Source organism: Pyrus communis, chromosome 10, assembly GCF_041283825.1.
Source record: "Pyrus communis isolate YQ-2024b chromosome 10, ASM4128382v1, whole genome shotgun sequence".
Taxonomy (NCBI): domain Eukaryota; kingdom Viridiplantae; phylum Streptophyta; class Magnoliopsida; order Rosales; family Rosaceae; genus Pyrus; species Pyrus communis.
In genome coordinates this window covers 5,717,158-5,742,774 of record NC_142574.1, presented here as the reverse complement: position 1 = coordinate 5,742,774, position 25,617 = coordinate 5,717,158, and the positions used below count along the sequence as shown (strand labels likewise).

The following is a 25,617-nucleotide window of genomic DNA, read 5'->3' as shown; positions in this document are numbered from 1 at the left end:
ATAAAATTTGAAAGAAAAAAAAAGATAATTAATTACTGTGGTGACGTGGCGAGGTGGTTTAAATTAGCAGGAGGGTAGCCGCGCGTATTAAAAACGGGACTTTGAAAAATAAAATACGCTGCGAATGAGCGGGAAAATAACAGCGGCCCGCCGATTAGGACAAGTTTATATAGAGGCCAAAATTAATATTATTGTTAATTATTTTGTTTTTGTCTGTTTAGAATTGCGATGTAAATAAATTATGAGGGCGTCACTTAGTTATATAGTTTATTAGTATTCTTCTTCATTTGTAATTAAGAGATCTTAAGTTGGATTTTTATCAAAAAGAAATTTGAACCTCGTTCGTTCAAGAAAAATATATTATTAGGGCATCTCTAATAAAAGATGTAAAATACCTTAATATTAACATTCCATGGCCAGAAAACACTCCATGGCAGAATGTAAAATATTCTTCTTTGCCGGAATAATTATAATAAAAATACAAATTTGCTTCTTTTTTTACATTTTTTGGAGGTGGCTTGCGCAATCAAAGACAACAATAAATGGAATCCTAAATTTATATCTCTCCTATTGGAATAGAATTAACATTTATACCTCCCGAAAATGTAAAATAATATATAAACTTTATATTTCTCAATTGAAGATGCTCTTATAACTTTAGGAGATGAAGGTTGAACTCCAGTGCAAAGAGATGGACACTGCTCTGACCAATTTGTCAAACTTACATGCACATGTGGGTCTTTGAAATTTTGTTACCATGTGGGTTTTTTTTTTTTTTTTTTTTTTCAGAAGAAGTTACCGTATAGGTTCTTAATTTCATGTTATTGTGTGAGTTTTTAGCTTTGCGTTAGTTGTGAGAGAAGTGAATATTCTTTTTATCTTTATATTGAATTCAATGATTTGTGCTAGCTTGTGCAACATGTATGTGTTTGATGTTATTGTAATCGTTAATGTTCAATGGCTTCAAGAGTCAATTATTACGACGTAGCATGAGTTTTAGTACAAATAAACGAAAAGTGAGGCATCTGCAATTATTAGCAAGTTATAATAAGTACGCAAAATTAGTGCCAGCACATTCCTTTTATGTTTAGCGTCACTCTTTTAACAAAATATTAGCAGCGGGATATAATAAGTTAATTTAGGTAGTTGAACGAACATGGGTCAATGCCTAATCTTTTCTATCTAATTAATTTAATTGGTTTTTTGGTGTAATTATTTTTACTAAACTAGATGGTTAATGTGAGTGGTTGTAACTAATGTTTGCCATATTTGACTCTAATAAAAATATGCATGCAGAGAAATTTAAATATAAATTTAAAATGAATTGAATGTTAAGTTGACTATCTAGCTAGATTTAATGGGGGTTTGTAGTTATACTCCATGAAAGCTAAAACTTGTAGCCAAATTAAAAGGTTTAAAAAATTAGGCGTGGGGAATTTAGGTAGAACGACGTGTTTCAGTGTATATACTTACGCTTGACAACAATGCCTTAAAAACAACATAAAAGATGTTTTAATGCCGTCCTCTATTATTTTCCTCTTTTTTATTTTATTTTTTATGCATTGAATTACTTAAATATGAAAAATCAGACTTGTTCTGCAAAGATTCAAGTTTCTCCGACCAACACCAATCATAGTGGAGATATCTAACAAAAAATTGTAGTTGGAGTTAAAAATAAATAAATAAAAACTTTGTAGAATCATTTATTTATTAGAGGATTGATTTTGCACATCTTTTTTGGTTTATCAGACACTTCTTTTTTTTTTTTTTCTTTTCAAAAGATAGAAATTTTGTTAGACTTAAATATGAATTATTACATGTGCATCTTCTGCTAAAATATTAAAAAGAAACTCTGATCCTAACTCATCCCAGCCAAATATCACGTCATGCTTAACAATATACGTCGCTATCGAATGGGTTGCACGATTACAATGACGAGAGGTAAAGTAAAACCTCACCAACTGAAATGAGCTTGCCATTCTCCAAATATCTTGGAGGTAAATCTCGAGAGTCACATCAACAGCGATCTCCTTATTGATCATCTAAATCAATCCCTTAGAGTCCGATTCAACCACTAACCTAGAACTAGCCCCCATATCACTCCCCACAAACCACCTCCAACCCCTGACGAACTGCCTCTGCCTCCACCATAATTGTAGTCTCAAACCGCCCCCTCCTTCCCCTCCCGCAAGCTTTAGAAGCCCAGCAAAATCCTGAAGCACCCAATCAACCCCTCCATCCTTCATGTCTTTCCTCCATGCCGCATCACAGTTCAATTTCAACACTTCAAATACCGGTTTCTGCCATTGCCCCACTCTCTACCCAATATCCATCCCCATCTGCTGCCTCTCCCAAATCCCCATGCCCTCCCCATGACCCTCCCCTAGACACCTCCTCACCCTAGACGTCCTAGCCCTTCTATGTTCCTCTCCCTCCCCCACCGTGTCCCCCATGGCATCCCTAAATTCAACCTTTTGCCGCTGCCATAAATCAACAGCCACATGTGGTAAAATCCACAGCCCTTTGACGACCACCTCATTCCTGCATTTCCAAATACGCCAAAATCCAAACACCATCTGCTACATCATCACCTCGGCATCCACCTCATTCTCCATTCGCTGCACGATCCGCTGCCATCCCTCTAAGAACTCATTGTTCCCCATTGCCACCATATTAATTTGTAATGACGTCCCAAACCAAAATGCACAGCTAAATTCATAATCAAAGAAAAATGAGCCTCTGTTTCATCACCCGCACCGCATAAATCACATTTATTCACCACACTAATCCGTCGACACTCCAAATTGTGCCTAACCGCCAAAGCCTTCCTACACGCCTTCCAAATAAAGAAACGGAGTTTATTCGTTTATCACACACTTTTCTTTATTTAAGACCATCAGTGTAAACAAGTCAAACAGAATCAACAATTGAAATAACAAGAGAGTTTAAGAGGTTAAAAAGAGAGTGTAAAAATCACTTTCCTTTATTAGGTTATAAATAATTAAAGGTTAAGAACTTAAGGGTGCATTTGTTGCACCAGACTGTCTCGGACTGGACTAGATTCAGGGACTAAGCTGGACTGGCTTAGACTAGACTAATCTGGATTAGCTTAGTGAAGTGTTTGGTGCAATATCGGACTAAGAAGCAGGATAAAAATTAATTTTCCTTTTTTTTTTCTTCCAAAAACAAAGAACTCTATATGTCTTTTCCTTTTCTTAGGTCAAACTATCTCTCCTCTTTTTTTCTCCATCTCTTCCATTTTCCTTTCCCGTCCAACTCCTTTTTCCTTTTCTTCTCAATCACAAATATACACAGTTCACATGCAAACCAATTTTCCATCAAACCAAACAAAACCCATCACCTGCCTCATCAATCCAACAAAATTCCCAAACTTTCCCACCCTAAAATTTGACAATTCCATTCAAATTAAACAAAAGTTAGAGCTGAAAAACTGAGGAAAGAAAGAAAGAGAGAGAGAGAGAGAGAGGGGGAGGGAGAGTAAACGGGCCACCAATAGTAAGAGGCAGCGACGCCATATAGCTTGAGGACGAGTAGTAGCATAAAGGAGAAGAGGAGGTTATGGGCCGTTAAGGCCTGCACGGACTTCAACACTCTCTGCCAGTTCATCATCACCGTAAAATGACGTCGTCCGCTGCAAGAGTCGAGACTTCAGATTGTGAGAAATCCCAGGAGGAGGATGCTGTTTCAGTATGCGTCATTGAAATGAAAAAGGCAAGAAATATTCTCTTTCTCCTTTTTCTTTGTCGTCGTTCGGGTTGACCCAGATGGCAAAAGATCCCAAAGCACCGACCCAGATGCCAAAAGGGCGATGGGTTTGCAGGACGATGGAGATCGGCGACAACCGTTTCTGGTTTGGTCACTAGAAAATAGGGGCTGATGCTGTTCATGTGGGTTCGTAGGATGCTGCTCGCAGACAAGGGAGATGGGATTAGCAATCCCGTTGTTTTTGGGGGGGGGGGGCTCGCTAAGACCTCTTAGTGAGGGATTTAGTCGAGGCGAGTCCTCCTTTGTCCCATTTAACTTAGTCCCGCCAGTGACCAAACACGGATTGCACTAACTTTTAACCTAAGTCAATCCAGTGAGAGCTAAAGAAGGCAAACAAACACCCCCTAAGAGAACAAATCAGTTTCATATGTTATCGATGAATAAATTGAGAAATGAAATGAGCTAGGCAGGTTAAAAAATAGTAGACTTGATATGAGTCAAATTTTGTGAGTCATTATTGGGTTTAGTCTAGTTTGTTGGGTCAAGTCCATTCACTAATTGTTGACATTAGCTTTTTTTCATTTTCTATTTATTAAATTATGATAAATGTCATTCCTTATTTATAGGTTCATCTTTTACTCAATTTTAGGATTAAATATAAAAATTAAATATTGTGTCTCCTTTTTCTTACTTCTAATCACAAGTTAACTGCGTTAACTAATTTATGTTGCAGGTATTATATATGTCAAAATATATACTATTATGAATTTATATATGTATGGAAGATGAAATTTCGTTGAACTATTTTCATGGATTTTTTTTTTTTTTTGATGAAGAAGAAATTTATTAAAACTTAAAACCTCTAATACAACTGTTACCCATACAATCAAAATTAAAAGCCTCCATAGCCGAAGTTGGTAGACAAAAATCCCAAAAATGTGGGTTGGCAATAGTGAGGCCCACATAAGCTAATGCGTCCGCCACGAAATTAGCCTCCCTATAAATATGCTTCCAACTGATATGTTGAAATTCAGAAGCCAACCATTTGATGTCTTCTATGATAGGTTTAAGATGCTAATGGGGCATCCAAACATCTTGCACCAGCTGGATGACAAGCTTAGAATCCCCTTCCACGATCAACTTCTTCACACCTCCGCTCCTAGCAAACAAAAGCCCTTCCTTTAAAGTAACGGCCTCAGCAACCGAAATGGTTGGGCCATCAAGGTTCAATGCCCCCGCACCAACAGGTTGCCCCTCCTCATTTCTAAGAAGAAAAGCAGCTGCAGAGTGATCCAAACTAATTAACCCATCAAAGTTTAATTTCATAAAGCCATGTGGAGGAGGACGCCATCAAATAGGGTGTTGGTGGCAATGATCACCCCTAGAGATCTTCTTACAATTAACCTTAAAAAAAGATAAGCCTACACTTGCGGCAATGCAGATACTCCTAACCGGATTAGGAATCATACTTCTAAAAACTTTATTATTTATTTCATTCCATATTTGCCAACAATGCAAAATAGCCTTACTAAGATCACTCAAATCATTGCATTCAACATTGTCAATTAGTTCCATCCAATCTAACACATTATTAAACTGAGTCAATTTATTCTTCCAAAGACTTACCGGAGAGAGATTCCACATTTCTTTAGCATGCTCACAATTAAGAAAAAGATGATTTTGAGTCTCATCCTCATTGCCACTCATAGGGCACAATTTGTCAATATTTTGAATAAATTTACTCAATCTCATCCTAGTATAAAGTTTTTCATGAGTAAAAAGCCATGCAAAAAATTTTTACCTTCGGAGGTCATTAACTTCCATATCTTCTTAAAGAGCTTCTGCCTTTTAACTTCTTGATTATTGTTACTCTAAATCCAAGTCGCTGACTTGATTGAGAACTCACCAGTAGAGGAGTGCTCCCACACGAAATTGTCACTTTTATTTTGAAGGGAAATAAGAACCATACAAATTTTCTTCACAACATCCAGGTCTAACACTTAGGAGAGACGAACTCTATCCCAACTTTTATTATCAATAAATTCACTCACTTTAATGTCCCAATTCATGTTCTGTCTTTGATTTTCAGGAATTAGCTGGAACAATGGATAAGGAAAAACCCAATGATGGGTCCAAAAAAGGATATCCTCACCATTACCCACAACCCATCTAATTTCTCTGTGAATAACATGTCTATTATTCAAAAATCCTTTCCAAGCCAAAGAGTGGTTCTGTTTGACTTTGCAACTAAAAAAATCATCCTTCTTTAAGTACCTTCTTTTAACAATTTGCACCCACCAATTATTTTCATCCTTTAAAACTTTTCATCCTATCTTAGCCAAACATGCATTATTATAATGATCCACTCTTCTTACACCCAACCCCCCCTAGTCCTTAGAAGTACACACTTTTTTCCAAGCCATAGCTTTTAACTTCCTATCTCTCCCCCAAAAGAAGTCCCTACACTCATTGTTTAAGCTCGAATATGACATTTAAAGCAAAACATGATATGGTTCAGCATACCAGATAAGTTGGACTTAATGAGGGTTAGTCTTCCTACCTTAGAGAGAGTATTAGCCTTCCACCCAGCAAGCCTTTGCTTAACTCTTTTGATTAATTCGCATTCATTCATTGGATCTTTCCAAAAAAAAATATTATGAATGGCCAGATATTTGCCGATGGTAGTTTTATGTTGAATATGTAAAACATTCACAATATCGTTTCTAGTTTGAGCATTAGTATTTTCTGAAAAATAAAATGAGGATTTGTTGAAACTTTTAGACTTTTTTGTTACGTAAATTTCTCACATGCTCCTAGCCACTGAACTTTTTAAAAAGGTATTTGATTAGCCCTGGAGGAAAGGATACGATGGTGGAAAATTTTGAAACCATGACGAATGGAACGCCCTATGTTCAAGGATACGGATCGGAGGACGAAGACCAAGTGGAGCAAAAAATAACCACAAAAATCCACAAGGCGACACATAGACTTTTGCCTGAGAAAGACAAGATTGCCCTCATTACATGGGCAAACTTCTCAGATACTCCCACACACAACTCATCATCCTTGGAAGTTCAAGCAACTAACTATGACTGCTCAAAGCTACCCTTCTCATGGCAAGGAAAAGTCAAAGACATTAGATATAGAATTAATTACTAAATCCTACATTTAATACACTCACAATTGAAGACAAACCCTATAAAGTAAGCAGTCTCAATCACATTTATTCTGGAATATCTTCACAATTATTCCAAGATTTATTTACACAATATCTTGCGAATATTCTCACCAAAACCTACACTAAAAATCGGCCACTCTCCCTATAAATACCCTAATTCTCCACAAAAAAACAAGTGAAACTTTTCTATACATAGATTACGCTAAACACTCACTCTTTTCAGAGAGACTAACTTAGCATTAGAGATCCATTTGTCAAACCCCCAACTCATCATGGGTGCGTGAGGCTTTTGATCCTTAATCAAAAGTGTTGATTGTTTTGCAGGTGCATTTTTGTTGACACCGAAAACGGTGGAAATTTGTATCGACAACCATAACATGACCCCATGCCGCTGCTCCTCGCGGCTCAACGCAACGGCCGGACGAACCTTACCGCTGCAGTCATTGTAGCGGTCCAGCCCGAGGAGTGAGCATATGTCATTTTCATTAGTTTACTAGTTTTTTATTGTATATTTAGGTTTTTCAAATCATTAATCATGTAAGTTCTGTTAACAAAAACAAATGCTAGAAAGAATACATTTGGATGCTACCTGGATTGTGGGGTTATCTAATCTTTGGTTTTGGAATTATATAGTTAATATTTTGTTGTTGTTATTTGAAGTTAAGTTTGGTACGTAGAATGATTAGTGGACGACTATGTTTATTGAATAATTAACAAACGAATGAGTTTTCAAATAGCTTTTAATTTAGTCATACTTGTCTTTCAATATGTTGAAACATAAGATGTCTCGTGTATCAATCCTCAAACTCCAAGGGGTTGGTTTAGTGGAAAGCAAACAAATGTTTGGAAGTCTCAACCCGAATTTGAACTCACATTGGGTTTTTGGTTCTGCTTTGATGTACCATTTTAGAGCCAAAGCACATTACCGCCTCATGTGGTGTCGGGCTGCATGAGGAAGGGATTAGTCTACCATCAACTTGTGGGTGTTGGAGTTGTGTCTTAAAGCCATTTTTGTACTATTGAATATTATATAACAACTTTATATTAATTAAATAATAAAATGGTAAGTTTTATGCATTCCTGAGTTAGACTTTCTATTATAGAGATGATATACAATTGATAATCTCGACTATTGTTTAACTATTGGCAGAAAAACAAAAAGACTATGATGTAATTTAAATAAAAAGCTTATTCTTTTAGCATGGCACACTCTTTATTCTCGATTAAAAAAAAAAAAAGAAGATGAATAAACTAAGAACAAATAAAAACATGTTAAACTTGGCTAAACACAATTTTCTTTTTTTTTTTTATACCGAAAAGTTTCGAACCATAACATACTTCTACACATTCTCATACCCATCTTTCACCACTAGGCTAACACCAATGACTTAACACTTCAAAATAGTTGTCTTGTACTTTACATTTCATTAATTGTTTTGTCATGAAAGAATACAAGAATACTATTTTTAAGTGTCTTTTGCTAGTGTTAGTGGTTCATGTGCATTTATAGTATAGTATTACAAAACATAATTGACAATGGTGGAACTACCATTCTTCATTTGGGTGGAGTCGCATTTTTATTTTGTTATTAAAAATAGTCATCTGAGGTAAACAATGGATTGTCCTAGTGGTCAAAGTTTTCCTCTTTAATTCAGTGCGCACTGGGTTTTAACCCCTCTTAGACCTACTCCAACTCCTGGAGTAAAACTTAAATTTTAGGTTTTAAACCTACCCCAACTTGTTTCAACCATTGGACAAAATATGAGTTTTAACTCAAAATTCATTTCTGAGGCAAATTTAGCCTATAATTTCCCCTTGGGTTAGTGCGCTGACCCATACCATATACGTGTACTTTTTTTAGTTTTATATTTATAAATTCATTGAATTCAACGATTAATAATTAAAAAAAAAAAAAAAACTCAGAAGACTTGGAGAAGAAAAAACTGTTTTTGAATCAAAACCTAAATTTTCTGGATTAAAGATATTAGATTTTAATTCAAGAGTTGAAGATAGTTTTAATATGAAATATCACTCTTACTAAAAAAAAAAGAAAAAAAAAGAAAAAGAGAGACAATTCAATAAAAAGGTCTTGCTTCTTTCGTTCTCTGGCTCAGGTTAAATCATACATATTCGGGTACGATGCAAGAATACAAATAATTTGGCACTCATTTGTTCTTGGAGGGCTTGAAATTTGCCAAAACCAATATAAATATAATGCATTTGCAAAATCTTTTTGTTTCTGGTGTTTGTGTGGTCCCGTTTTTAGAGGTGTTTGAGTGGAGTGACCTTGAGGAAAAGAGAAGCTATCTAAAACTAAGCTGTCCTGTCGCCCTCACCCTCACCTTTCCCCACTTTTTTCTCTGACGTTCTTCAAATACCTTCCTCACTCACGTGCAGTTGGGGCCTTTTGCTCACGTGGGCTCCATTGTTTCTTATTTATTTATTTATTTTCTTATTTTCTTCTTCTTTTTGTTGTTTTCACTTTTCAGCGTAAAATTATCAGTCTAAATCGGATCAATATATAGCTTAAACAAGAAGAGTATGATTCTCTCACATTCTAATCTTTCTCCTTTTTTATTTTTTTTTATTTAAACTGTTGCGATTACGTTACGTCTATATTTTGTTTTGAATTTTTTATATAGAGAATAAGATAAAAAGAAAAGGAAGGGATGGAAGATGATGATAATAGGAAGGGAGAGAATCATACTCCGAAACAAGAAGATCCCCACGTCCAATCTCATTGTGTCATGTCATCAAATCCTATACAAGATAATTGTACTTACTAAATCGAAGATCTTTCATTTTAAATTATTAAAAATATATTAAGTATTGCTTCAATGATCCATACTTTGTTTTTTGTATATCTTTTTATTTTTGTGATCTGTCACATGAGAATTCTTTGCTTCATTTGGTATAATAATTGGATTGAAATAGATAATTTACTAGATTTTATATGAAACGAGGAGAAAGGGGATGTCTATCTATTTATTTATGTGATGGATTTATTAATCATGAAGAACATGTATGACTCACTGAGCCAAGATCACTAACTAATACTAATCTAGTACTAATGAAAATGCTAATGTAATAGAAAACAATAGTCTTTTCTATATACTTTCCCTAGTTCCGTTGCTACTATGGGCTTTATGCAATCGATCGAATCATATAGATATCCCTTCAACACATACGTCATTGAAAGGATCTTGGAGACCCACCAAAGCATAAAAGCGGGGATCTTTCAGAAAATGGATTCTTATTCGAAGAGTGCATAATTGCAAGAAGTTATATAATCTGTAACATAGGCCTTATCCACACAAGTAACGGAGAATGTACAACAATTTTAGAATTTTATTTTCGGGCACTAGAGCAAAAACCCATTCTTACCACGAATTCCTCACCTAGCTATTCTAGGTTGGGGTTGGTCCGGGTGGGGAAGTTCTAGACACTTTTCCATACTTTGTGTCTGGAATGCTTCACTTAATCCCTTCAAAATCCCTAAAAAATGGGAGGATTGAAATCATAAGTTTTCTTTATGAAAATTCATCATCTCATTTCAATTTGCACAAAGTCTAGAAGCTGACATTCGTTTCTCATTCAAAATAAATTGAATTTTGTGAGTTATATATTACAATTCGTTTCTTGACATTGGAACGATACCTTTGCGTTCTCTCTTCACGTTATGTTTAAAAATGGTGTGTACTAATTATTTTTCTTAAGACAAAATGTTACGAGAAAAAGTGAAAAATAAAACGACTTAATAAGGAGAACCCAAAGGCCCAAAAAAGGGACCGAAAAATAGGCCCAAGTTCATTCATGTGAGTCCCAATTGAAAGGCTGCTCCTTCCGTCCCCTCGTCACTTATCCCAGTAGAGCTAAAAGCACAGAGCACCACAATTGCAAGAGCATGCTGCTTGCTTCTCTCTACAATCCTGCAACTGCAACCTCCTTCCTGTTTCCATGGTCAACATCCCCGACACATACACATACACATGGTCTCTCTCTCTCTCCCTCTCTCTCTCTCTCTCTCTCTCTCTCTCTCTCTCTCATCACCAACAGCAAGTAGTTATAGTAGTTGTGCATCAAGTTCAAGCTGTTAAGTGTTTGATGCTTCAGGGATGTTCAGTCCACGGACGGAATTTTCAAGAAATGGGCTGTGTAATGGCGTGAATAACAAGCAAGCGAGACCGAGATGGCAGCCAAGAGGTCCAACAGTACCAATGGCTGTTGGAAGCAATAATGATGAAGCTCAGGTTGGTGTTTCAGTTGGCAAGGAGCGGCTTTATCTCGGAATGGACTTCGGTACTTCCGGGGCGAGGTTTGCCCTCATCGACAAGCGAGGGACTATTCATGCTGATGGAAAGAGAGAGTACCCTCTTTTTATGGTATTACGCAGCTGATCATTTCTCTCAAACTTTAGTTTTTTGAGCAACACTATTTCGACACACAAAACTGACCACATTGCTGACACGCTCTCTAATATCCGGTCAGTCCGCATATAGTGAGGTTCTTAATAGAGCATGTCCATGTGGTCAATTTTGTTTGACTAAAATGCTTGAAACCATTTTCGAAATCATTTCTTCTGATGACTAATACAGGGAGTGTAGTGTATGCGTTAAAAATTGGTACAATGCTTGTGCTTGAACTAGAGTTGTTGAATGGTACTGTAATGGGGTTGTGGTGGTTTCTTGATACTTGATTTTCTCATATAGAACGGTTGAGGAGGGAGTGAATTATTAAATTTTCAGTCAGAAGTTGTTTATTAAAAATTTCGACCAAGAAAGAAAAAGTTGTCCATATCGTACAATGATGAAGCTACGTGGAATTGGTGGTTTTCGTGTATAATTTGATAGGTCAGAGGTCAAAATTGGATTTCGTTATGGCGGATCTTATAATTATTAAGAAGAATGAACTGGTTTCCGTTTCCTAAGTTACTGCATCATATTTTGTAGTCCAAGTATTTGATATCTTCTTTACATTGTCTAGAAAGAGTCAAGAAAAAGTGGATTGGGCACGTTCATGGAAAGCGACGCTCTTCTCGCTGCTTGAAGACGTTCCATCCCATCTCCGTGAGCTTATTGCTTCCATTTCCATTGATGGGACTTCGGCAACTACTCTCGTTGTAGACAGGTGGTTAGCTTAGAGATTTGATGCTTATGCTTGTTTTTGTATAATCGCATTTGAAGTAGGCTTTTGAATTTGAATATGCAGCAGTACAGGGGAACCGTTATGTAGACCTTTCCTCTATAATGAGAGTTGCCCTGATGCTTTACCGACGGTAAAGTCTATTGCTCCTCTGAATCATACAGTCTGCTCTGGTTCCTCCACTCTGTGCAAGCTTGTCTCGTGGTGGGAGAATGACAATTCAAACAAAAAATCTGCACTTTTGTTACATCAAGCAGATTGGCTGTTGTGGCTTCTTCATGGAAAGCTTGGAGTGTCTGATTATAATAATGCTCTGAAGGTAGTTCTTCAGCAATCCGTTTTTAGGTTTCTTTTTTACATCTTCTGCCTACAAATGATTAAATATCTACTTTTAGATAACGCGATTTTATTTGTACATGTCTTAGGTGGGTTATGATCCTGAGCTTGAGTCCTATCCACCTTGGCTTCTCTCTCAGCCATATTCGCAACTTTTACCATCGGTGAGAGCTCCTGGAACTTCAATTGGTCGTTTGAAAGATGACATAAGATCAGATCTCGGTATGTGTTCTTGCAATTTGGCCGGCAGTGGACACATCATTTTATACATTTATGTACTTATAACTTTTTACCGCTTGTTTACTCAGGTTTAGAGTGAATGGTGAAGAGATACTGCAAGTTATGCAGTACATGTCTTAGCATCTTTCTGCACTGTTATCCTGACAATATATAAAATGTCCTTGCAGGTTTCCCAAATGATTGTGTTGTATGCACAGGAACCACTGATAGTATAGCAGCGTTTCTAGCAGCTCGTGCAACACAACCTGGGAAAGCTGTGCGAGTTCTCTGTGTTCCTTCTTACTCACGCAAAATTAGTTGTATTATACGTATCTCTTGATGTGAAAATTTTCTTTGGGATAGCCGTAGCCATACTGGCAGACTCACGGCGCTGAGTCTTAAATTTCTATTCGCATCGCACTTTGTTCTTTTTTCCACCATAATTTACACCCCAGCACTTCAAATATTTTGCAAACCCTATCTTGCTGCATTCTTTGAATTTGATAGTGCTGTTTTTCACATATACAGATGATGCATTTATTAGTTTCCTGAGATTTTGTCGATTCTCAATGCACTCGAGCACTATTGATCCTTATGTTTTGAACTGTAAGTAGTTTTTGTATATAGGTCACTTCTTTAGGTTCTACACTCGCAATAAAACTTCTGAGCACCACTAGGATTGAAGATGCGCGGTTTGGAGTGTATAGTCATCGCCTTGATGATAAGTGGCTTGTTGGAGGCGCATCAAATACCGGTGGAGCTGTTCTTAGACAAATTTTTACTGATGAGCAACTAGAGAAATTGAGCGAGCAAATTAATCCCATGGAAACCTCTTTTCTAGACTACTACCCTCTGCAAACAGTTGGCGAGAGGTTTCCAGTTGCAGATCCAAATTTGGCTCCTAGGTACGTTGTACTGTCTGTACTTTTTGAGCTAAATTAGAAATGGATCTTGTTATGATAGATATTTGATAGTATCATCCAATTTATCCTGGTCTTTTTGCATATAAGCTTGGACCTTAATGTGCAGAAACTTGGTCATTTGTTTGCGCAATAAAAGTAGTGCACGATAACATGGTTTCTCTAGAAACATTACATGTTCGCATTAGTTTATTCACTGGAAGCAGAGCACAATGAATGCACCAAGTTCATGGTATATACGTTAGCATTTTAAGCTTCATCGGGCTTAACAATGTTCATAGGATCATGTTCCACAGCTTGGTCATTTGACACTACAATGAACATTTTATGGAAGCATAATCTGCCTGAAGAAAAAAATGTAGCTCAAAACAGACATCTCATGTATTTTTATTGTGACTAACTATACACGAAGACACATTCACACGTGCTTTTATGCACATGCATGCGTCTTTGCGAACAAACTCACCGGTGTATTTTGGATGGTAGATTAGTTTTTGTTCTTTGTGCAGGTTACATCCACGCCCAGAAAGTGAGGTGGAGTTTCTGCATGGGATTCTTGAATCCATTGCGCGTATAGAGGTACGGAGATTTCCTTCCCTCTAATCAAGCTTGATAAACAAACACCATGGAAATATGAGAGACATAATAAACAAAATCAGAGGCTGATGACACTGAAACCTTCACTTGTGAACTGAAACAGGCGAAAGCTTACAGCTTACTGAAGGATCTAGGAGCAACTCAAGTTGATCAAGTGTTCACAGCCGGAGGTGGTGCCAAGAACGAGAAATGGACCAAGATAAGAGAGAGGGTACTCGGTCTGCCGGTGAGTCGTGCAACTCAAACGGAGGCTGCTTATGGAGCTGCATTATTGGCATTGAAGGGAGCCAATGAAAAATGAATGTATTAGGTACTATGCTGGTTGAAGGTGGTGAACAAAGCAAAATCTTTTAATGGTGTTAATTGTATACTTATCCAATATCCTTATAACAATCTCTGTGGAAAAGTTGCACGAGTCGCACGTGATCTTTTTGAAAGATATTGTGACTTATGAAATACTAATACGCATTCGTTTTGAAATATTATGTGTGAATCACATGCAACTTTATAAATAGAAAAATTGACGAAGTTAATCGTAATCACTCAAAAATCTGGTCAAAACCCATATAGGTTCAATACCAATGTTGAGTCTGAAAAAGCACCTTTTACGTGAATAGCATCCGTTGTTTGAGGCGGTGAGACTTTGAACTTCCGACCAAACCCAAAGCAAAACAAAATAATCAAAATAAATAAATAAAAAATGGATATTCAATTGCCGTTGTCCATGGTTCGCAGTGATCATCCCTTCCACTCACATTACCCATCAAACATTCTTAATTCAGGCATAATTTTATCAGCAAATATAATTGATTAATCAGAGAATGCATTGCAAAATTGCAATTGCATGGCTACCAATAACAAAATGCAAGTTTCTCTGATATTTGCAGTGCCATTTTCTTCTTCTGGTTAGTCCTTTCATTTTCTCTCCAACCACTTTTCATTTCCATTTTTTTCTTCTTTTTTCCAAAAGTCTCAACTTTTATTTCAATTTCTTGCTTCCAGGTATTGGGTCCATCTTCATCTAATTTTCTTGGAATTTTCATTTGGTTCAACTTCTGAGGTGGTATGTTTTGTTATTTTTTTCATAATTTCCTGCTTTTAATTTTGATTTATTGGGTACCCAAATGACTGTTTCGTCTAATTAATTATATATATATATACATATATTCATGCAGATTGGAGCTTAAAATTATAATTCAGCGGAAGTAGTCATGGGATTAGTGTTAAAAATTGGAGTTAAGATCATGAAATATGTGAGCATTTCAATCAGAACATGTTACATATCAGTTTGCAATCATCCATTTCTTGCGGGAATGCTGCTTTTCTTGTTATTTCTGCATGGAGAATTTCCTTTTGTGTTTTCTCTTTTGGTGTATGCATTCCCTGTGTTTGCTTGCTCTGTTGTTCTTCTTGGGACCCTTTTGATTTTTGGCCAGTCCGACATACCCAAAACTGAAAAGGAACAGAAGATTAGTCGTGCCATTGCTTCTCTTAGAACTCAAGTTTCGAGGGAGGACATTTTTGTTGAGACAGAGGCGAACTTTCCCACCGGAAGGCGTTCGCGAAAGTCTAGGGACATTGCAGAAAGTAGTGAGGTTGATGATTATGAAGGTTCAGTTGGATATATGCCACTTATTAATGAGAGCTTGCAGAACATTCTGAGTGGGAAGAGATTGACCGAGGTGGGTAGAGAATTAGATAGTAAGGAGTTGGAAAGCCGGCGAAATGTTGAAAAGGAGAAAGCGAGGCATGAAGGCATGACAAGGGAAGTGAGAATTGATGAGAAGCGGCATTCTTTGGTTCAAAAGGTAGGAGATGAGAACCGAGATTCGGTTAATGCTCATAAGGGTGATCACTACTTGGAGCTTAGTGGTGGTGATGTTGATGCTAACGATGATGAGGCTTCAGATAATGGGTTAGAGAAGGCAGAGAGTTCATCACCAGATGGATCAATCGCTGACATTTTTCCAATCCTTGATGAGCTATGCCCTCTTTTAGACTTAGAAGCTCCACAGCTTGCTGATGATGAGTCCGATTCTAAGTCTGATAGAAGTAACAATGGCAGTAATGAGTCGAATGAGGATATTCGAAACAAGGGTGGAGAAGTAGAAGATGACGGGGTTGATGATAATGATGGTGATGAAGAAGAAGCACATGGTGGAAAGGAAGATGAATTTGCAATCAAATGGACAGAGGATGACCAAAAGAATCTCATGGATTTAGGGAATTTGGAGCTTGAAAGGAACCAACGCCTAGAGACTATTGTGAGGAGAAGAGCAACGAAAAGCTTCAGTTTACCAGCCGAGAAGAATCTAATTGATTTAGATAGTTCTGAAAATCCCTTTAATGTTACACCAATATCGACAACAAGGCACAACCTGTTTGATCTTCAATATGATAGTTCATATGATAACATGGGTTTACCACCTATTCCTGGTTCTGCTCCATCGATTTTGTTGCCAAGAAAAAACCCATTTCATTTTCCTTATGAGTTAAATGAAAATAAGCCTGATCATGCCAAGGGAGACCATTTTCAGCAATACTTTATGACATCTCAACCCAAGGAAGCATTTTTTCATAGGCATGAAAGCTTCAATTTAGGACCGTTAAGCATAAGGGATGCTAAGCAAGAGAGGCAAGAGTTTAAGTGGAGGCCTTTTTTTGTACTAGAACAGTTAGCTCCAGAAGGAGCAAACTATTCCTCATTACAAAGACAATCAAGCGATGCTAGTGATTTGAAGTTGAGTTCTAGTCATGATACTGAATCAGTTAGTTCTGCAGCAAATATGGATGACAGGAAGTTCAGTGAGCAAGACTTTGCTAAAGAAGTAGAAGTGATCTCCAACATTTACCAATCTTATGATCTTGTTGGCCATGGAAGTCAATCATCTGAAGATGTAGATTATCTGGAAATAATGGAACAGGATGAAAAAATAAGTGTTCAACATGGTGAACTAGAGATAAAATTGGGCAAAGTGGAAAATTCAGAACCAAGCTTGTTGGGTACAGGAGGGTTTGCTACTCCTATGGAAATAAATGATGAGTTAAGCTTGTCATCATTGTCAAAAGTGGATGAAAAGGTTTCAGATGTGAGGAAAGGTGGATCATCAAGTTCCAAATCAAGAAGTGATCTCGTTATGAAGGTTACGGTTTCACCACAACCTCCACTTGGGGATTCAGAAGTCCACTTTACGAGCGGTATGGTGGATGACAATCAACATAAAGAGCCAATCTATGATCCAATCTATGACTCAAGCCCTTCAGCATCTGAAAATGCCCTTTCCTTTGACTCCATTTCTTCAGACATTCGAGCAGACATATCTAAACTGATATTGAATTCAAACTCGGATGCCAATCACTTTAAGAATTTGGACGAGAATGAAGCTTCTTCAAATTCTAGTTATCAATATGTTTCTTCCAAAGAAAATCCACCATTAGAACAGGAGAAGCACCTATCCTGGTCAGATAAATCAATGGTTGAACCGCATTTTGATGATCACAAGCCACTTACTGTAAGTTACCTAAGCACTATGTGTTAGAGAATGTTTAAACTTGTTTCCTTAATCAACTTTTGTAGGTTTGTATGTCTTTTGATCACATGGTGTACTTAGGTACCTTTTGAATGATCTACAACATGCCATTATTGTTGTCAAACGCCAATTTTTTCCTTTGACATCAAGTTGCCATGTTCTTTTTTAGTGCTATCAAAGTGAAAGTTCTAAGCAAAATGTCTCTGTAAACCACCTAATTGTACATGAGGGCTTCATCAATCCGTGCATATCGATATTTTTTTTCTTTTTATTTTTCTCAGTTTAATTGATGTGCATGTCCAAGTAATTTTCTTCACATGCGGCATACATAATGCTCTCATGGAATTTGTATTGTTGATTTATCAATATTAAGAGATTCTGGATATATGCATGTCTAACTACATGATATGTTTATGCACCTTCCATGGTTTGCTGCATCCACATTTTGTAGTGCAAGCATATTTGACTATCTATGCATCTGAAAATTCTTATATCAACCAATTATTTTGGTTTGGTCATATCATTTAGTTTGACATTCATGTGAAGTCACAATTATACTCGATTTTGGAAATTTATACTGAAAACTATATAAATCTATATAAGATTCTAAATCATGGCTTCTTTGATATTTTAGGAACTGGCTTCCATCTTGTTGGTATCCAAAGAGGATTCAAGTACAATTCAGGATGTGAAAATGCGGGAAGTTAATGATGTTCAAGACCCTAGTTTGACAAATTTATCTTCAGTGCCTTCTAAATCTACATTAAGCAATATAGAATCTGGTGTTCAAGAACCTACCACTACTTATACTGCTTCGAAGCAAGTTTGTGAAGTTAATGGTGATGAGCTTCCAAAACCATTTGATTCGAATGATGGATTAACAAAAGTAGAAACTAATGATATGGGTTCTACCAAGGAGATTGCATCAAGAAATATGAGATCTAGTGCTCAAGAAAATTTAACTACTCAATCTAGTTTGAAGTTAGTCTCCATGGGTAATGTTAGTGAGCTACCAAAACAATCAAATGCGAATGATGCAGTAGGTTCTAAAAAAGAGACTGCATCAAGATACATAGGGTCTGGTGTTCAAGAAGATGTTACTACTAAATCTAGTTTAAAGACGGTATCCATAGGTAATGTGAGTGAGCTACCAAAACAATCAAATGCGAATGATGCAGTGGGTTTTAAAAATGAGACTACATCAAGTTACACAGGGTCTGGTGCTCAAGAAGCTGTCACTACGGATAGTGCATCAAAGAAAATTTCAGAAGGTAATGTAGATGAACTGCCAAAATCACCGAATTCAAAAAACAGATCAAAAAAAATGGAAATTAATGCAATGGAATCTACCAAGCAGATTTCATCAAACAATACAAGATCTAGTGTCCAAGAAACTACCATTGATATTGCTATGAAGCCAGTGTCAGAAGGGAATGCTGGTAATATTACAGAACCATCAAATGCAAAGGATGGATTTGCAGAAGTAAGAACAAATATAGTGGGTTTTACCAAAGGGGTTGCATCAAGTAATATAGGATCTGGTGTTCAAGAAACTATCACTACTCATATGACTTTGAAGCAAGTCTCAGAAGGTAATGTTGGTGAGCTTCGAAAACCGTCAGATTCAGAGGATGGATCGACTAAAGTAGGAACTAATGCAGTTAGGTCTACCAAGGAGGTAGCATCAAACAATACAAGATCTGGTGTTCAAGAAACTATGATTACTCAGACGGGTTTGAAGCAAGTGTCAGAAGGAAATGCTAGTGGGCTGTCAAAATCATCAAATTCAAGGGATGAACCCAAAAAAAGGGGAATCAATGTAATGAATTCTATCAAGGAAGTTGTATCAATCAATTCAGAATGTGGTGATCACAAAGCTATCACTACTAATACTGGTTCGAAGCAAGTCCCAGAAGGTAATGTTGGCGAGCTTCCAAAAGAATTAGATTTAAAGAATGGACTGACGAAAATAGAAACCATTGTAGCAAGTTCTTCCAAGGAGCTTGCATCAAGCAATGCAGAACTTGGAGTCCAAGAACCTATCACTGCTCATTCTTTGAAGCAAGTTTCAGAAGCTAATGTTGGTGAGTTACTAAAACCATCAACTTCGAAGGACGGACTAGACAAAGTAAAGACTAATGCATTGGGTTCTACCAAGGAGATTTCATCAACTAATACAAGATCTAGCAACGTGGAACCTATCACTACTAATACTGCTTTGAAACAAGTCTTAGATGGTAGTGTTGGTAAGCTACCAAAAGCATTGGATTTGAAGGATGGATCGACAAAACTTGGAGCGAATGCACTGGGTTCTACCAAGGAGATCACATTAAGTAATCCAGATTTTGGTATTCAAGAAACCATAACTATTGATACTTTTTTAAAACAAGTCTCAGAAGGTAAAGTTGGTGAGCTACCAAAACAATCGGATTTGAAGGATGAATTGACAAAAGTAGAAAGTAATGTTGTGGGTTCTGCCAAGGACATTGCATCAAACAATACAGAAGTTGGTGTTCAAGATACTATCATTATTCGTACTTCTGTGAACCAAGTCTCAGAAAATGTGAGTGAGCTTCCAAAACCATCGATTTCAAAGGACGAATCTGCAAAAGTAGAAACTAATGCAGCGGGTTCTACAAAAGGGGTTACATCAAGCAATGCAGGGCCTGGTGTTCAAGAATTTATTGCTACTCAAATGGCTTTGAAGCAAATATTAGAAGGTAATATTGGCAAGCTAACAAAATTGTCTGAGGATGGATATGAAAAACTAGGAATTGATGTAGTGAGTCAAACTATCACTACTTATACAACGTCAAAACAAGTTTCAGAAAAGAATATTGTTGAGCTATCAAAACCATTGGATTCAAAGGATGGATCAACAAAAGTAGGAACTAATGCAATGAGTTCTAATCCCGAGACTAAATTAAGCAACTCAAGGTCTGTTCCAGAAACTATCACTACTGATGCTGCACTAAAGCAAGTTTCAGAAGGTAATATTCACGAGCTTCTAAAACCATTAAATGCAAATGATGGATTAACAGAAGTAGAAACTAATGTAGCAGGTTCTTCCAAAGAGATTGAATCAAGCAATACAAAATCTGGTGTTCTAGATGCTATTTGGAAAACTAGATTTTGGTGAGTTGCAAAAACCTTCAAGTTCAACAGACGAATCAGAAAACGTAGGAACCCAAGTTTCTAAATTTTGTAAACAAATTTCCTTAAATGCATCATTAGTTTCTAAAAATCGTCTTATTTGTCTCGAAAGATATGATTGTAATTGGATGTGAATGACACTACAAGTTCTTTACTTTCATTCATTAAACACATTGATTACTTTCATTCAAATAAAATTCAGCGGAGTAATTGTTGAACACTTGTTGAACACAGCAAAGCAATTGCAACATTATTCCAGCCACCCCCTCAATTATTGCATATGCTTGACTAATACAACTAGCTTTTACCCCTCAGTTATTGCATATAAGCACTATCGCCTCTGGCAGCTCGCAACCCTTGGTGGCGAGTTGGTCTCTGGAAGCACCCTTTATGGTTTCTTGAGTCCCTCTCTAGTTGACTTTTTAATGTAAAAATTAAGGATTGTTATTTTTATTTGATTTGTACCATCCATTAGTGATGTCCTTTAGGAAAAGTTGCTGCTACTTAAACAAATCTTCCACAGCAATGAATTGGAACCCTACAATTTTTTAACATTTAATTACATAATTACAAGGTTAAATTAATCTTTATATTAAGTAACAAATGTCTGATCATCTTTAAATTTGTTTTTGAAAAAATGTACAATATTCATTAAGATAATATATAATTTTCTTTTTTATCTTGAGTTAGTTTGTCTCTTATGTAATAATAAAATATGTTAGACAAAGGACCCATGCAGTTTATCTCTTATGTAATAATAAAATATGTTAGACAAAGGACCCATGCTGAGTTTTTAGGGCTCGCCCTTTATGAATTTGTTGCAGGGTTTCAACCGGAAGTTTAGTCCGTGGTCCAGAAACTTCAAGATCTTCTTGTAAATGTTTATACTTGGCCTTGTGAAAAAAAAAAAAAAGTTGAGAATGTGTTGTTTCTTTTCCTTTACTTTTCTTGTAATGGTACCATGCAATTTGCTTTTGTTTGAATAAAAGTTTCTCTCTGGATTTTTTCCCATCTAGTTTTCCTTGAGCTGTAGTTTTTATTTTTTTTTATTTTTTTCACACCCTTAAGCGAAAAAGGAAGATTGAAAATCGGGGTGTGACAAGTTGGTATCAAGGTTGCCATTCTAGCGACGTTTCAAGTGGTTCACACAAACAATATATGATTAGTTTGAAAAACCATTACATAGCAACCCTTTCTACTCAAATCCTTCTCTAGTCTTGAAGGCAAATGAAAATCACCAACGCAAATGATATGTAGTACGTAGATTGCAACAAAAACATTGACGACGCACGAAAAAGTGAACTGATACAAAAACGAGTAATCGACAAAAACAAACTATGAACATCAAATTAGTTGCATAATCAAACCAAACGAAATTAATACAGTAAATTGCCAGGTTGTAAATTTTCCTTAAACAAACAACTAAGAGAATACTCATTATTCTATAACATATATAAGTCAAGAGGAACTTCAATTTTGTGTTGAACAGTACTGATGAACTTCATAACGAGAAAAAAGAGGAATTTAAAGAGAGATGCATGGTTTATAACTCGATGTCAAAGTTTGGGAGGGAATAAGATAACTAACAAATGGAAGAAACTAAAAAAAGCTTTTATTTATAAAAAGCAGTGTTATCCACACATCCCTTTTTAATTTTTATTATTTAATCAATTCAATTCAACAGGCGAAATTGAGAGTAGTGTGTAGCATATAATAATGGATGTCTGCATAGCACCACCCTTTGTTATATAACATTAAGCTGAAATATATGCGGTTTGGTTTGATAACCAAACTGTATATGACGGGGTTGATTCGGTTTCGTTCAAAATCAAATTACTTTAGCATATAAACCTAACCCAAGTTCTTGAATTGGTTTCATCCCGGTCCAATCGGCTTTTTGCTCACCTAACAAGTAAGCTAGAGAAAAAAAATACATAAATAAAGCTAGAGGGAAAAATAAACAAATAAATAAAGGATGCATAATATGCATAGAATAGTTCGGAAGGAAAGAGATCCCCTCCGGATCTCTCCCTTCAAAGTCCAAGGATCAAGTGATTCAGGCCTTTAAAATTTTATTAAACGACTAAAAATTATTATAGTTTTTAAAAGTTTTTACTTTATCTGTTTTTAGCTGTTTGATCAAATTTTAAAGGCTTGGATCACTTGATCCCTAGGCTTTGGAGGGAGAGATCTGGAGAGGATCTCTTTCCCTGATCCAGCCTCGTGATTCTGGGTTTAGCTTTGCAAGATCCATCAAAATTCAATAGGGAAATGATAAACACACACCAGTTTTAGCCTTTTACAAATATTTGCTTAATTTTGGCCGTTTATTCTATTTAACATGTTCAATCTGATAATCAAAAACAAAAAGAAATGTATGAGAAGTTAATAAAAAAAAGTGTGAAAATCACTTCCCAATTCAATACGGTCCAGCTAATATTCGGTTTTGTTTTAATTTTAATTTTCCATATGACATTGTGCAAAACCGGACAACTAGATAGGTAAGGTACTGTATTTAGTTTTCCAATCTGAAAATCTTAGTAGGGTGAAAATGAGTAAAATATTTTCGAGTATTTATTTGTTATAAACTATTAGTATGTACTTAATCTATTGCAGTATTGTCACTTAGCACTAAGATCTAGTGATATTCTTCTTCACTTGTAAGTGAGAGGTCTTAATTCAATTATTGCCAAAAATGAATTTGAACCACATTATTACTAGCCTATTTTGAGGCTTAGCCCACTCTCTCACTCCCTTAATGTAGATAATATCGTTAGTTAAAAAAAAAATTGCAGTATTGAACTAAATCATTTGAGTGTAGCTTTAAAATGCAACTAGTATTTCTGTCAAATTATAAGTAGAATATCTCATATTCAAAGTTTATAAACAAATAATTCGATTCTAAATTATTATCAGCTCATTATATAGTTTAATGGACCCTTAATCTCAATGTCATCATGTGAAAAAAAAAAATATTTCATTATAATACTTACACATATTTAATATAATCACCATCTCAATGGTCATATGATGACTGTATAAGTTACATATATTCACATAAATTATATTTGACCGTCAAATAACAATAGTATTAAATAAAAGGGTTAATCTCAGTTTACTACCCTTAAGTTTCGTGGTTTTCAACATTTAGTACATGAAGTTTTTTTTCGTACCAAGGTCATACCTAAAGTGTTTATTTTGGGACAGTCTCATACATGTGTTAAGTTTTCCGTTAGAACTTCTGTTAACTGATGATGTGGCGGCCATGTAGATAATTACCTATTTAAAAAAAAATACAAAAACACAAAAAACACAAAAAAAAAAAAAAAAAAAAAAACAAACAAACAAACAAATATCAGTACCCATTTTCTCCCCCGCACCCTCTCCTTCCCTTCTCTCTTCTGCAACCTGCACCTCTTCCCTTACTTCTCTCTTCTGCACCTGCACCACCACTCTCCCTTCTCTCCTCTGCAAGCCGTACCTACCCTCCCTGCACACCTAACCCAACAAAATCCCACCCAAAGGAATTCCAATTCAACAAGAAACCCATCTAATTTCTAAAATTTATCAAAAACCCAGTTGACCCAAATCCCTAATTTGGGGGATTAGGGTTTTTGCAAAGGGTGGAGGTGAAGAGGACGGAGGAGAGAGAAGGGAGGGGAGGTGAACAGGGTGAAGGTGAAGAGGATGGAGGAGAGAGAAGTGAGGGGAGGTGAAGAGGGTGGAGGTGGGTTGAGTATAGATCGTTGGGTGCTCGCAGTCCAAGTGCTGAATGAGGATCTCCACCATCTTGCTCCCAGCAAAGCAGTTCTTGACGATCTTCATCTTTATCAGACAGTCCTGAATCGGCAACTTCAACTGCAACACCCTAACTATACCCATCATTTGGTCCGTCAACTCATCCTCATCTAGATCGTCGAATCAGTAAATTGGCGGCGGAGGCGTGTCGTTGGGACATTTTGAGCTGAGCATCTCCTTCAATAGTTGGTTAAATCTGCCGATGTTCCTCAGCGTGTTGAACGCCACCAGTCATTCGAACTGTTTTTCGTTGAATAAAATCTGAGGTACATACGAGTTACCTGTCCTCTCCACCAGCTTATTCTCGCGATTCGAATACACGTCGATGTTGATCTCCATGAATTTTAGCCCCTTCTCTCTCAGAAACCTACACCGCCGTGCAGTCCCTGCAATTCGACCGGGAGAAAAACCTGATTCGACTTTTCAGAGCTGCTTGTCCCTGTGGTTTAGGGTTTAGGTCGAATTATTTTTAGGGAAAGGGTGCGGGGGAGAAGGTGGGTACGGATGTTTGTTTGTTTGTTTGTTTTTGTGTTTTTTTTAATTTATTTTTTAATATTGATGTGACATCCCACATCACCCAGGGGAGTGATCCTTAAATGTATATTCCCATCTCTACCTAGCACGAGGCCTTTTGGGAGCTCACTGGCTTCGGGTTCTATGGGAACTCCGAAGTTAAGCGAGAAGGGGGCTAGAGCAATCCCATGATGGGTGACCCACTGGGAAGTTGCTCGTGAGTTCCCAAAAACAAAACCGTGAGGGAATGGTAAGCCCAAAGCGGACAATATCGTGCTACGGTGGTGGAGCGGGCCCGGGAAGTGATCCGCCCCGGGCCGGGATGTGACATTTGGTATCAGAGCCTAACCCTGGCCGCGTGTGTGCCGACGAGGACTTCGGGCCCCTAAGGAGGGTGAATTGTCACTGTCACATCCCGGCCCGGGCGGGACCACTTCCCGGGCCCGCTCCATCACCGTAGCACGATATTGTCCGCTTTGGGCTTACCATTCCCTCACGGTTTTGT

At 36.9% G+C, this 25,617-nt stretch overlaps 2 protein-coding genes across 3 annotated transcripts; both read left to right on the top strand.

The window, feature by feature from the left end:
- The first annotated feature begins 10,739 nt into the window (after nt 1–10,739).
- Nucleotides 10,740–14,598, top strand: XK-1 (xylulose kinase-1). 2 transcript variants are annotated; one of them, XM_088678756.1, is made up of 9 exons: nt 10,740–10,896; nt 11,018–11,286; nt 11,892–12,031; nt 12,116–12,365; nt 12,472–12,604; nt 12,790–12,878; nt 13,229–13,506; nt 14,031–14,100; nt 14,222–14,598. In XM_088678756.1, exons 1-9 carry the CDS (start codon nt 10,809–10,811, stop codon nt 14,417–14,419), a joined length of 1,515 nt encoding a protein of 504 aa, XP_088534882.1. In that variant the 5' UTR covers nt 10,740–10,808; the 3' UTR covers nt 14,420–14,598. The 2 variants fall into 2 exon arrangements, with proteins under 2 accessions (XP_088534882.1, XP_068324752.2); XM_068468651.2 differs by having other exon boundaries at nt 12,113–12,365.
- A 695-nt stretch (nt 14,599–15,293) lies between these two features.
- LOC137728115 (uncharacterized) lies at nt 15,294–21,019 on the top strand. The gene is made up of 2 exons (XM_068466996.2): nt 15,294–17,630; nt 18,283–21,019. Exons 1-2 carry the CDS (start codon nt 15,330–15,332, stop codon nt 20,785–20,787), a joined length of 4,806 nt encoding a protein of 1,601 aa, XP_068323097.2. The 5' UTR covers nt 15,294–15,329; the 3' UTR covers nt 20,788–21,019.
- The last annotated feature ends 4,598 nt before the right edge of the window (nt 21,020–25,617 follow it).

Coding starts and splice junctions, on each gene's coding strand:
- LOC137728115 (XM_068466996.2), top strand. CDS start 15,330: ATGGGATTAGTGTTAAAAATTGGAGTTAAGATCATGAAATATGTGAGC. Junction 17,631..18,282: donor ATGATCACAAGCCACTTACT/GTAAGTTACCTA, acceptor TTGATATTTTAG/GAACTGGCTTCCATCTTGTT.
- XK-1 (XM_068468651.2), top strand. CDS start 10,809: ATGCTGCTTGCTTCTCTCTACAATCCTGCAACTGCAACCTCCTTCCTG. Junction 12,032..12,112: donor ACTACTCTCGTTGTAGACAG/GTGGTTAGCTTA, acceptor TTGAATATGCAG/CAGTACAGGGGAACCGTTAT. Junction 12,366..12,471: donor ATTATAATAATGCTCTGAAG/GTAGTTCTTCAG, acceptor TACATGTCTTAG/GTGGGTTATGATCCTGAGCT.